Raw genomic sequence first — 14379 nt, 5'->3', positions numbered from 1 at the left:
TCTGCTTCAGTGAGTCATAGCCAAAAGAATATTATCTATTGGTCCAGGATCACATGCATGGATCCCTTCAGCTACCTGCAAACATCTGCAGTGAGCCAACCTGGATAAGACCCAACACTAGGCAGCAGGACCTGCACCGGCCTGCCGGCGGCTTCAGACACTGAGTGATAGCACACACCTGCTATTAAACACACAATATTAATGCCATGTGCAGAGAGAGCTTTAGCGACGGGTTGGCTTGCTGACTGATATCTGATTGGTTGGCTGGCTGGCCAGCTGGGCAAACCTGAGGATGTGGTTATTCCCTCTGGAGTGAAAGTACAGCTGCCATCCAAGAGCCCGCTGCTTGTAGTTCTACCTAACACTCATTGTAATTAGGCAGATTCGGGGCTGCCAATAGCACACGCACATGCTTCAACACATGCACACACACACACATTCCACACCAAGCTGCACGCTTGTCAGATTTGCTCATCGGGTCGATCAGGTATACAGGGAAGTAGAGGTAGAAGGAGGGACGAGACAGAAGCTGAAGTAGTAGAAAAGCCCCTTCAGAAGGGTCACGGATTGTCACCGCATTTTGGAGCTTGTTTAGCAACCGAAACATGATCAAAATAAGCTACGAGGTGTGACTTTCTGCTGAACTCAGAATTCCATTTAACGAGACATCAGCACTAAACATCCCTGTTTACGGGAATGCGCCACCTGGCACCGATGTTCACAGCGCTTCTCTGCACCGAACCAGACTTCAAAAGCAACCGAGAACAAAAGCAGGAGAGAGCGCCGCGTCCCCAGATGTGAGGAACGTCACCGATTCCACAGTGCTAATGGATTCCCTGCGCGTTCAAAAAAAAAGAGGACAAAATACATCTGATCCTGTTTCATAAGCACTATTCATAAATGTGCAGGAAACACTCCGAAATCCCCCCCCCCCCAGGCTTAGTGATTACATTTATTAAAATCTCTTGAATTAATTGCAGCTCATCTATGGCAGAGTAAATATTCAATTAATAGTGCCTTTTTCATAACTGTGATTCCTTCAGTCAATCGTGCATAGCCTTGCATGTCTCCCCATCATTAATTAAAATGTGTCTTTGGAGGTCAATTAAATTTCCTTTAACTATTCATTAGCCACATTACAGGGCGCCACAAAAATCTATTAAAAGAGGAGCTCATCATGTGTGTTGTAAGAGGGGGGTTGGGGCGGGTTAATCTTTCTCTTTGCTTTCCTCCTGGGCAGAAAGTGGGCTTAAGCTCTCTCCGTGTCGAGGTGGCGAGCTGAGCCGTGGCGAGCCGAGGCGGGAACTCTTTACCGGTCTCCGTGGCGTGTTTGGCCAAGGCTGACTGGCTGCCAAACAGCCAGAGACAGAGCGGGGATGAATCAGCACTGACAAGGTGAAGCCAGCTTCGTGTTCACCGGCTGACAGCTCAGGTGCTCAGAGAGATGGAGACACAACAGATTACATTTAGGCCACTGCAGAGAGAGAGAGAGACAGAGAGAGAAGGGAAAAGAGAGAGAGGGGGAGATAACGCGAGAGAGGGAAGGAGGAGTCCAAAAAAATGGCTTTTGGACTCTGGAAACTTTTTCTTAGAGATAAACGAGAAAGTTGGACTCGGGTTTGTGTGGGTGTTAACAATGTGTGGTAGTGACGATTTGGAGAACGGGATTGGGGTGGGATGGGTTAGGGATCAGTGAGAGAAACATTTTTAAAAAGAACACATTTTTACCTGAGAGAGGGCTACTGGCTGTGTGAACAATCGAAGGCAGAGTAGGGCGAGTCTTCACGGGAATGCGGGTTGGGCGAAAAAATCTATCAAAAGTACCGTAAATAACAGGTTGCGCAATTGCCCATGGCTGTGAAAGAGGTCACTTGGCATGCGGATGAGAGGGCACTTCAACATTTTCCAATAAAACTCTCTTGCACACTTGTTGCCAGTGTGCCAATGGTGGCACGCGTCCCTAAGGTTGCTAAAGAGCATCAAAGTCTGCTTATTGGAAGAGGTAATGGGATAGGGATGCATGGGTCCAACTTCTCCTCTCACCATACCGATTCCGACACATACATTTGCCCAAGAACCCGTTCCGAAGCCATCGCTATCATCTTCCTATATTTACAACCGGTGTACCTCACTGCATGGAACTCGTTTTAAAGGACCTTTCGGTCGGCAAGGACAAACCATGTATTTTATTGGGTCATGTAGAATTGTAGAACACCTCAACTACAAAGTCCTGCTTGGTGAACCTGACCTGCCAGATGGTTTGTTTAACAGAACCATCTCAGAAGCCGTTTGGAAAAAGGCAAGCGCTTTCACAAAATGCTTGGCAGGTGATTGAATGAACCATCTGTCAATGACCATCTATCACTAGCTCACTTCTGCCATATCAGCGGACTACCAGCGGAGCCAGTTGGTCGAACAAACTGCCAGTAGCTCCTCGCAGGACGCCGGTTGTTGTTATAGAACGAAAAGTTGTTTTTTGGCGTAAGAATCCAGTTGCCATGCCAGGTAACTGCTTGGTGGGAAATGGGGACAGTGGGGACAAATTTGGGGACAAATTTGGGGACAAATTTGAACAGTCTCTCACCTCAGTCAAAGCTATGTTTTGAAGACTGAAGATTTTTTCTTAAAATTACATTTTGGGTAATAATTTCCAGTGGTAGTATAGCTCAGATATGGACAGGAAGTGTAGGAGGAATAAGAGGATGACAAACAAAAGGTCCCTGGCCAGATTCCAACCAGGGATGTTGTGGTTAAGCAGACTTAAAGCCAATGCTGATTGTTCGTGCAAGACTCGCCTCAATGCGAGTGTTGTCCCCACTTTGGACATGCTGCGGGGTAAGTGGAGTCCTCGAGGGAGCAGCAGGGGGGACCTTGCAAAAAGAATAATTGTTCAACCTAAATTTTATTTCAAGTAAAAATGATACCAACGAGAAAGAATGACTATTGTAATCACTGATTTCCCAGCAAATTCTCCTAGGGTAAACAGACCTTTCTATATGACTAAACCCCTCCAATAGGAAGTCCAAGGACCACAATCTAATCAGATCAGATCCCCGAAATAGCCCCATGGCTCACGACATGGGGCTATTGTTTAGATCCGTTTAGAATGTACCATAGGTGGGGAACTGCAATGCGTCCCATGTGCTGTACAACTGCCCACTAATAAACCGTGTACTAACTGCTGGCATGTAAACATAAGCTAATCATCACCAATACAACTGTGCACTTTTGGAAGCAGCCCATCTGTGAAGGCTATGCAATTAGCTGCCATCATATGGCACAGGACGGAACAGAATTCTGATGGACGCTGTCCTTGGTGCACCACTGTACAGGACAAAATAACAAACAATATGCATGAATCCGCAGTTAGGCTGCTGGCTTTCTTCTGTAAAGCCCCTCGGATAAAGTCTGGGCTTTTTTCTTGAACCAGAACACAACCATTGTGCGTCTCTGAATAGGTGACCTGTTTTGTATTTTATCTCCAGCCAAGTGTTCGTTTGGACAAATGGGCTCATATTGTGTGCCAAAACAAGCAGCGGCCAGGAGCATCGATCAGGGACACGCCGACGTATCAAACTACAGCGGCTAAGAAACAATGTGCGACCGGCACTGAAGCAGTGTAGTGCAACATCCCGGCAGCGGGAAAAAAAGGAGAGTTAACAAAGCCCCCGGCGTCCGTCGAGCCGACAGAGAATAGCACGTGCATGTTTGCATTGTCCTTACCTTGCGTCCGGCTGTGTTCAGCTTTATTGGTTGGAGGAAGGGGTCAAAGATCATGTGGCTGGTCTCGATGTTAACTGGCGACTGCCTCTTCCCCACCGAGCACAGGTTCCAGGCCGAGTTCACCAGCCCCCAGAACGACGGCACTGCAACACAAAAGGCAGAGAGAGTGGAGCGTGAGGGTGTGTTCAAAAGGGCGAGCATCTGCAGCCAAGAGATACGAGAGGTCGCCCAGAGTGACGGGCAGAGTTTGCTCTTCGGCATTTTTTTTTTTAAAATACCAGAGCTTGCCAGACTCACAGTGGGAGAAATGCAATTAGCAGGGCTCGACTGATGTGGGCTTCTGATAGCGGGTAGAAGTACTCTGGGATTGGACCTGCAGATTGAACATTTATTTTAATGTTTTTTTGTTTTTGTTTTTTTATTCTAAAATATACAAGCATTTCTCACGGGATCTTTTCCTTGGTGTATCATAATTATCATCATCGTACCTCTTTTTTTTCTGATAACAGTATTTATTCTTTTGAAACTGTTAATAGAATTGAAACATGGGCGGGCAGAATACCCGGTTATGGTCTGTTTTAGTACACGTTCCTATACATGCTGCGTTATACCATGGCTCAAACCTTGTGCATATTAATACATGCAGTCACACATTCTTAGTATATGCAGCACATAAAGTAATTCAGGATTTGTGACAAAAAAATGCAGCTCTTTATCAATCCTGTGGAAGGATTCGGTCACCTTGGACACTTGCTAGAACCAATTCCTCACCTATATTTAGGGATATATATATTCAGGGCCTGCCACAAAAAGCTTGATCTGTTACAGTCAGATGGCTGAGAGGACGGCGTTATACCTTTCAACTGACTTTCATGCTGTCAGGTTGCAGACGTCCTCTTTATGAAGAGACGTTATGTTGTATGGAGGGTTGGCAAAAGAAGTCATGTGTTTTATATGGAGAACAAAACTCAGTACAATAGTTCAACCAGACCAACAACTGAAAGAGTCACAGATCCCTCTGAGCAACAGGTCAATAAGAATAGAAGAACTCAACGGTCATTGGAAAAAGAAACTGGAAGTTTAGCATCAGTGTGTGCAGATTTAACTAGAAATCAAGTGCACAATAATGGCCAAGACAAGCTGGAACATTAACGGGTGTGTTGCTGAAGCAAAGCCATTCCGAAAATGTCACAATAGAAATAGAATGTTACCACTGTTGGAATTGGATCACAGCATATCAGCTGAACATACTATCAACTGACAAATCACAGTTTAAACCCATTCATTGGCTGTAGAGGGCCCCAGAAAAAAAGCGTCAACCTGAAATATGTAGAGCCCAAATGCAAGCCGTTGTGGTTCACCTTTGCTTTTACGGACTACAAAACAATTTAAATTTGAAGGGTATATGAGGAGGAATGGTTCCAACAGTATACTCACCTGGCATGTAGCACTGTGGCGACATCGACTAAACGCAAGTTTTGACAATTTAGTTCCTTTTCTTTTGGGGCCAAAATTATTTCAAATGTAAATAACACATTTGGTGTCAGAATTATACTGTTTTTTAATTTGTGTCCCTGTTCAAATGGTTATTAATTAATGAAGGAGAGAATAAAAACATTGGTACAAAAGGTGACAGTAAATGTCATTTAATTTTGAACATTATCGGCTCCAATGTCATAATGATAACCATCCATCTCGAACAGCAGCATGACTCGCCAGTCCGATCGTACCGCGGCACGGCAACGCCGGGGTGAGAAACACGAGGCTCAGTGGGCGAAAGTGATTTGCGGCGACTCATGGCAATTCGGTCCAAAAGCTCCCTCTGCATAGAGGAAGCATTTACTGAAGTGAGAGAAGCAGGAATCGGGACTATAATCAGCTCACACATGCACTGTAAGACTGAGAGGACAGGACGGCGCAGTGAGAGAATGTCAGCACTGTGGGCGTGATAGGCATCTCCGCCAGTCTTTTTCTCTTATGTAAGACTTGGCCACCGGGACCAAGAATTCCATTCCCTTCAACAAGGGTGGGAGGCAGCGGCTTATCGCCGCTGACTCCCGCTACAATATCTGCTGCAGCCCAAAGCGGCATTTCCCCCCCATTTAGGAACACAGCATTACACGGAGATGAGTCACTGGGATTGTGCTCCGCCGAGATTTTTTTTAACCAGCAATAGCGGAGATAACGTGACATATATTTTTTTAATATGCAAATTCGCGATGAATCAGTGCGAAGCGGACACGACGGCGTGGATTCGAGGCTGAGCCCTCGGCAAGTCAACGAGTCCTACATTTTGTTTGCTCGCGGACTTGCTCTGCAGATAAAGTGCTGCCTCACTGTTCAGCTCAGAGCATGGAGTCAAGAGAAGCCTCCCGCACCCTTTCCACCGTGAGCGTGGTGGCAGCGGAGAGGTGTGAGCAACATTTCACGGTGTTTACCACAATTAAGAGAGGAAGCATTTGGCTAAAGTCAGTGAGCAAACACAAGGGATTGAGCTGCTGCTTCAACTTCAATCATTTACTGAGAAAACTCAAACATTTCTTTTGTGCAGAGTAACACAGTTACGGTGCCATAAACCAGCCAAAAAACCGGAAGTTGAATTTCTTTAAGAATTAAATATGCAAACATTGATATCCATACTTTTTCCAAGTGCTCACAAGTTTTACCAATGTTGGAAAAATAAGGAGGCTCCACATGCTGTATATATTGAACTATTAACATTTGTACAGCCTCTCCTGTCACAATGCACTGTGCTCAGTCTTCGTCATTGAAGCCACTCAAAGTGATACATAATAGACGAAATGTTGAACTTTTAAATGTCATGGAGGAAAATGTGGCATAACAGAAAATCCTTTAGATACATCTTTTTTGAATCCACAAGAAGGTCTCAAAGGTCCAAGTTGTGCTCAGCATACCTTGGTGCAGTAAGTGAGCATCCGTGGTAACAGCTGAGGCCTTGCATTGCACATAAAGACTTTTGAAGACCTCGAGGTTTACCTATTATTTATCCAGACTCACATTGTAGAGTGAAGGCCTTGATACAAAAACGAAAATGATCTCGTTTATATGGTCACTGCAACCGCAGTTATGTTTCCAATCGCTTCAGAAATGACCATCCAGACTTAATCCTTCACTGACTGAAAGATGATAAATGGGTCCACTATAGATACAGAGTGGTGGCTGTGCCACAGACATAAGTTATGGCATACTGTAGGACCTTAGTCACACAGCACTGAGTCACACTGCAATAAAAAAAAAAAAAAGCGCTTTGCTTGGTGATGCTGCTGGAGGTGGGAGCTTTCCGTGAGCTGTCAATGCTTTGACTTCATCACAAGTGAAAATAAATACGTGTTGACCTGCACCACACCGGTGTGAAATAGTAAACACTGCAGCTTTACGAGAAATGCCTTTAAACTTGACCTCAGGCACAATGTTGTACATTATACTGACTTCTTGAGTCTTTACACGCCAAAAGGACCAGTTGCTGATTTTATTTGTGTCAGCAGAGTGTGGCGGCAGGTTGCCTCTGTCTGCCAGTCCAGCAGCAGCAGAAGCGGCGGTGGCGGCGGCATGGGACTAAATGTGTGGTCGCCTCACAAGAATCTTTCTCCATTTCTGCCATTCGTACAGGGAGCTTGACGAACTCTGGCGAGCTGTTCCCCTTGGAGCTCCGATACTGACGAAAGCCCCCCGGAGCACTGAAGTGCAAAGTTTGACCGAGATGCAAGTTTCCAGTGACCCTGGCGAGCTCTGCATAACACATATCTGCTGCATGCCAGAGCTATACTTTGTAAAGTGGAAAGGCCAAATATGTTAAGGGTTTTCTCCAGGGTTTGCTGTCTCTGCATTCTGTCATCACATTTGGAGAGCGCTTGGCGAGGATGGAAGTTAGATGCGCTAGATGCCCGTCCACCAGCCCTGATGTCCGCACCCTCTCTTAACGATAAGTGTAGGAAAAGCTATTTCCTGCATTGGCACTGGACATAAATCAGGAGGTGCGGAATCATCAAATCTAAACACAATTCCAAGGGACTGAATCACAACATTCTCATAATGTGTGTATTTGAGTTAAAAATGTATCTTAACAACTTTAGGGTTGGTTGTAGTGGAGGTTTGAAGTCAAGGCTGGCACATTTCACCCTATTTTTGCTAAGTTACTATATCAACCAAACTCATTTTAACCCAATCCACAATCTTTTCCTTAGCCCTACCAAGTACTTTTGTTGCCTGCACCTTTCATTTCCAGAACCTTATGTTGCTTGAATGCAAGTTTTAAGACACTACGCATCGGCTTCATTGGAACCAATATGTTTTTTTTAGTTTAAACAGTCATGGGTATCAGTATTTCACGCCACAAGGAAACAGTTGGTGATGGGTCACGCCTCTTGCCGCAAAATGAAACGGCACAAAACAATAAGCTAGTTTCTTTCATATTCTATATTTTTCTAATAATTATTCTTTATGACACACTAGCCTTTTAGCACAGCCTCAAGAGGATTCCACCTTGCATTCCTTTGCACATATTGTATGAGCATATGAAAAATACAACCTGTGAATCTCAACGCTTTAATCATACATGCACTACTGATTGGCTATAAATTGTATTGGTAATGACCCCCAAACCTCATTTTGTACCAGACCAATGGGAACAAACCATTCATAAGCTCCTGTGATGGCGCATCATACTCAATCCACCCAACAAATGCTGTTCAATCCAATCACAGGACTCCTGCAGCTATCCATCCATAGGAGGCAAAAACAACTGGACAGAGGGATAAAACACAATACAGGTGGGTTCTGTTAAGGACAGCATTGAGTTAGGAAGTAACGTGTTTCATCGGGGAGGGCGGTCCAGGAGAGAGGGACTTCTGCTGATGCAAAAGTCTTCATGAAAACGACAGGAAATCCATGTGCCCAATGGGAATTGGAGTGCGAGTGCATCGATCCATTAAACCCCGGGCCCCCTTGTTGTAAATGCACACACAATAATTAGCCCTTGATAGATTCCTGAATGCGACTACAGCGGCGTGGGACATCCCTCAATGCTGACACGGGCATATGCACCACTTGTCAATAGTGTGCAGGACCTCCCCTCTTCCCCCCATAGCTCTGATACCCCCTACATTTCACTTAGGCGGCTCACGAGCCACTTTCATTTCTTATTGGCAAGCTGTAAAAGCGGACAGGGATCTATGGTGTGGCCTTTCGTAGACGTCAGACGGAGAGGATGTGTAATGTGCAAGTGAAAAGGGCAAATGGGGGTTAGTGTGTGTGTGTGTGGGGGGGGGGGGGGGGGTCTGTTCCTCGTCTTCCTAACACTTTCTTATCAAAGGGTTCTCTGCTATTATGATTTTACACGGCGAAATGGGGTTTTGGGCTCGTTTGGGCAAAAATGAGACAGTGGCAGCAGTTGCCAACTTCAAACAGCTGCATCTGTGTGTCCCCTCTCTCAAACTGTACGCTCTGTCGCGTATGCACAGGAGAATACGGTTCGAGATCCATAACTTTTTAACTCCACATAATAATTTACTGGACAATAGAGGTTAGCAACATAGAGCAGATCTTCTATCATGATATATGGATCATTTTTGTCACATGACTGTTGGTCTCAGCCAAATCAATCAGGACTTCCTAGTTGAATTAAATGTTTTTTTACAGGATCTGGTTAAAGCAAACTGTTTTTTGGGGCGGAATTTTAAATCAAACATGTAGATTAAAATGTTTTTGATGAGATATCACAATTTTGAGCTTAGTTTCAGTTGCTTTTTCTGATGGAAGTGTTCGTCACACATGATGTGCTCAAGGACCGTCGGAAAGATGAAAATCTACGCTAGAAAGTTTTTACAGCCTCTGGCTCTGACCAACGGTGTAGTTTTGGGGAGGGTTGCTTTTCCATCCCGCGGGCAGGTTTTGTGGTTCTCAGGGTTAATTCATATAGATTTCTTTAGCTAATTCAGTGATTGAAATACCAAAAATGAAACCAAAGTACTTCATCAAATTGATATAAAAATACAGTGTATTATCATCATTTATTTATTCCTAAATATAATTTATATGCCTCTTTCCTTCTACATTTGGTCTCAATGTATTTTTTATGTCTTGCCCTTTGAATTGCTTGTTGAAACAAATACGCTTGGACCTTATCACGACCATTGAAACGCTTGAGACCATCCACCACATTGTAAGAGTGAAACCACTTTGGGTTCAGTTGACAGAACTACTTGGTTAGGTTTTGGAGAACATCGTGGTTTGGGTCTGCTTGTTAGTTTAGTTAGTTTGGTACGTAAGATAAGTAGAAAAAGTACGGTAAAAATTGTTGACTTTTGTTTACACAAGGGAAAATGGCAACGGTCTCCTGGGTGAAAGTCCTGTGTTTGTTTGACCGATCTATCCACTCCGACTTCCTCCATATGCAGACTTTGTACCTCTTTATACTACGTCATCCATCCTCTACCTTTGATCCCATCATAATTACTACGACCACTAGAGGTCGACGTTGTCCTCTATTATTAGTATGGCGATCAACCATGTGAATAACATTGTTACAAGTTCCACTTCCTCACTGCCTCTCTCCTCTGCTCTGGTGTACACAGCCTGTAGTTCACTCCAAGGTTAGCTAATTTCTTGTCTAGTCTAGTTGGTCTCGGCTGAATCGATCACAGCTAATTTGAGGTAAAATTTGAATGAAGTGATTTCGACGAAATTTGAAGATTTGGCTGTTTTTTCTGATTACACATTCAGTTCGAGGACTGTCAGAAATTAGAAAATCCAACGATAAGTTCTGTTTTTAAAATGTATTTACGTTTTTGGCATAAAGAAAACTAAAAAACACACCTTTAAAACCCGCTGGCTGGTTTTTGGTGTTCAGAGGGAAATCATCAACCAATCAGCCACTGGCTGATATTCAGGAGATCACTTTGACTTTGCTACTGCGTTTGAATCATCTCTAGTTTCCCCATCATTGGAGAAGCCTTACACCAGAACTTCCTTTGGGTAAATAGAGAAATTACATTCCTGAAGAACAATATAACACTGTTATATATAACACTCAGCCCTGCGTGGGCGCGTGAGGCCGTGTTTTGAGAGGTGCAGACTAATGATGCGGCTGACACGGCCCAGGTCCGAAGTGCGCGCTGGGTCGTCCCCTGTGGGTTTATCAGGGTTCAGGGTTGTGGTGAAGGTGGGATCCGAGGTCCGAGGAGATGCTCGACGGACAATTAAGCCCGACATTAATTACTTCCTCGGCCCAGTATCACACATAGCCGCACAACTCTAAATCCAAAGCCTGGAGGGACGCGGCTTCTCATTATAGAGAGTGGCTCGGAGAGGGCTGGCATCAGAGTGCATTATATGAACATATGGGAGCCGGGAAAATATATCTATTTCACAGACTATACTACGACAAAAAGTACAGGCGACTACTCCCAAATGAAAACTAATGAGATGCACGCACACACACACACACGCACATCTAAGAAGAACAAGTATACAGCGCACACACAAAGACCAGTGTGGCTGGCTGCAGAGGTATGCATTTCATTAAACGGGCCCAGGCACAGAGATAGCCTTAATGAAATGTCTTTATTCCGTCAACTGGATATGGATGAAAAGTTAGAGAAATAGTCTTTGGGAAACAGGAGGGAATTGGAGAAATGCAAAGCACGCACGAACACACACACAGACACACACACACACACACACAAAAATACTCTCTCTCTCTCCAAAGACCCAGATGCATCCCGTCCACGAATTTCTTGGACAAGCATCAAGAAAAGTATAAAAAATAAAAGAAATTGCTTTCCTTTTGTAAGTGCTGACGCAAAGCTGGGTTGCAAACTTGCCCGTGATCGGCGAGGGGGAGAGAGAGAGAGAGAGAGGGTGGGAGAGAGAGAGAGAGAGAGAGAGAGAGAGAGAGAGAGAGAGAGAGAGAGAGAGAGAGAGAGAGAGAGAGAGAGAGAGAGAGAGAGAGAGAGAGAAAACAGCTTGGGGATAAATGCTTACTTAAGCAGGTACGGAAAACAACATCTTAATGATAATGAATGTCTAAGAGCAGCACTAAAGGGGGGGGGGGGGCTGTCATATTCCGCAAGCTCTCAATTTGAAATATGGGCTACTGGCACTGCGGGTTCCATCTTGTCTTGTACATAACACACATGTTTGTATGGATTAACATGCAGCTCCTGGCTTGTATGAAAGGTAACAGCGCTTGAACACGACAGCAGTGCAGAGACGTGTTCAGGGGCAGATGGAGAGATTTAGGCCCCGTCTACATGTATACAGATATTATTATTTTTTTTAAACGATATTTTCCTTGTGGGCGGCGATGAAGGCTACGTCGACGATACCTCAAATACCAGCGAAGAAGATTGTGAGCACGCTCAGTGAGCTTATTGTTCGTTGGCGGTGTTTGCAAATGAAGTAAACAATAGCAAAGCGTTAGCTAGTTATTTCTACATATATGATATTTGGTGACATGGCACCAACTAAATTTGACTTGTGTGTGTGTGGACGGACGCCGAGGGTGAGCTACTGCTGAGGGTCACTTTACAATACAAAGGCGATGAAAAGCCCAAGAAAAAGTTAATCGGGAGTCTTGTTATACGAAATATTCAGACATCTCAGTGGATTTCAGTAACGGGATCCTGCTAAAGGAGACTGAGAGGGCGGAGTGACGTTTTACGCGTCCACACAGATACAAAGGGGCCCTAGTTAAAAAAAACAATACAAATCTACAAGGCATTTTCAAAAATACCCGTTTTAGTGACCTAAAATTCTGTTGACGAGAGGCCAAAACGTAGAGGAAAATAAAAATAAAAACAGCCTATCATGAACATTGTTAACATCTCTTCTTATTTAACTGTGGTGTTTATGAGCTGTAAATACACAACAGCTGACAATCAAATGACGACGTTTTCTGGACAAGACGGAGTCTATTTGATCCTCAATACAACGTAACCTTTGACCTTAAAAGTTTTTATTGACTCTACATCAACGTTTACAAGCAAACATCATTTTTCTATAATAATCTCCTATAATATGCCCATATTTACAAAAATCCATTACTTGACTTAAAGCAATCAATGGCCACTTATTTGTAATCGCATTATGATGCATTATAAGTGATTATGATGCATTATAAAAAAGATGGTCATGTATTACAACTATGAGAAGTATATTACACTATTAAAAACTGTCAGCAAGTGACAAGCAATGATGAAGTATTATGGTGCTTGACCTTATAAGTCACTATAAAATGCTTTATATTGTGTTATAGTTGTTGTTGTAAAGTATTTACGAGTGCTTATAATTATAATCATACAGTGCTACAAGTAGATTATAACACACAAGTATGTTTATAATGCATCATAGACATGGTCGTCCTAGAAAGTGCTACATACATGAAGTTCATCATCATTATTTGATATACTGTACATCAGACAAGCTTGCACTGTTTGCACAGAGATCAGGACCTTGGACAGCTCCAGCTGGCAGAGTGAGAGGCTCGGCTTCCTGAACAGCATGCTGCGGTGCGCTGTGTCTACTTTCTGCTATTTTATTTCGGTATCTACAAATGTAAAATGGATGCAACGCTCCTCTTTACCTTGACATTTTCCCCGACGGCTCTCCGAATGAAAAAAAACACACAAATCCCTCGAATAAAGAACATTTGCTTCGAACGTGGATCCGAAAAAACAACAACACTCACACAAAGAGTTGGTGCTGCAGGTGAGGCACTATCGGGTCAGTAGAGACTTGCATCACCTGGTCTCACAGTAGTTTCATTACCCCGGCTCATCAATAGCTCCCCTCTTTTCTTCTTTTAACAGCGGTAGCATTAGAGGCTAATGGGACTAACAGTGGCGCTGCTGACAATTAGCAGGGCAAACCGTAAATCACCAGGCCGCTGTTACAGGCAGGGTACCTCGAGTGTCTTTCAAGACACACACGTATTGAGTGATGTGGAGTTAATGCATTGTGCATCTGTGTGGGAGACAATGGGGGGGGGGGCGCGTATCCACCTACTACTGCCATGAGGCTAATAGGTAGATCAGGACTAGCAGTGGGCGGCGTTAATTATCAGTGTGCCGCTGCAGAAGAAGAGCGAGCAACGATATGACTTCATCAAAAGAGCGCCAGTCAGTCAAACCTCAAACGGTGGAGAAAAACAAGACGTAGGAAACATGATGGAAATGTATTTCACAAATTGATGTCGATTTATATATATCGTAGCACGGTAGCAATGGTGCTAACATGCTCGATGTGTTTCCATTCACATACCCTTCAGCCGTGGAGCAACACAGGGTCTGCATGAACACACAGACCGTTACAGCCCTATTCTCTATGAATTCCAAATCTGCAGGCTTTCAGAGTCTCTACTCTTTGCAAGCAACTAATTAGTTTGAGCTTTTGGAAGTTACAAATCAGTCTCCATGTTCTCCCGATCGCTCCACTTGGAACCACCTCACATAACAGAAGCTGAAGACACCCCGACTGCCAAATGCACTGAAACATTAACCGTCCCGAGACGAGAGTACATTGTCGTTGCTTGTCTTGTGTCATGGCTTTTCAGGTTAATAAATTATTAATAGACCAAGTCTGCATGATGCTAATGTCCTCCTCTTCATTTTCTAGCTACGGTGCGAAGCGGCGCTGCTC

The 14379-nt window shown here is 44.1% G+C and overlaps 1 protein-coding gene across 1 annotated transcript in view; it reads right to left on the bottom strand.

Moving 5' to 3' along the window:
• Nucleotides 1–14379, bottom strand: part of ca10a (carbonic anhydrase Xa) — a gene marked incomplete at both ends in the record, with an annotated part of 182842 nt that overhangs the window by 103826 nt on the left and 64637 nt on the right. The window contains one exon of the mRNA XM_079182823.1: nt 3724–3866. Coding sequence (XP_079038949.1) covers nt 3724–3866 — 143 coding nt within the window. The remainder of the gene's footprint in view (nt 1–3723; nt 3867–14379) is intronic.

Source organism: Pholis gunnellus (genome assembly GCF_910591455.1).
Source record: "Pholis gunnellus genome assembly, chromosome: 21".
NCBI classification, from domain to species: domain Eukaryota; kingdom Metazoa; phylum Chordata; class Actinopteri; order Perciformes; family Pholidae; genus Pholis; species Pholis gunnellus.
The sequence above is the reverse complement of the archived record's forward strand: the minus strand, read 5'-3'. Positions and strand labels throughout refer to the sequence as shown.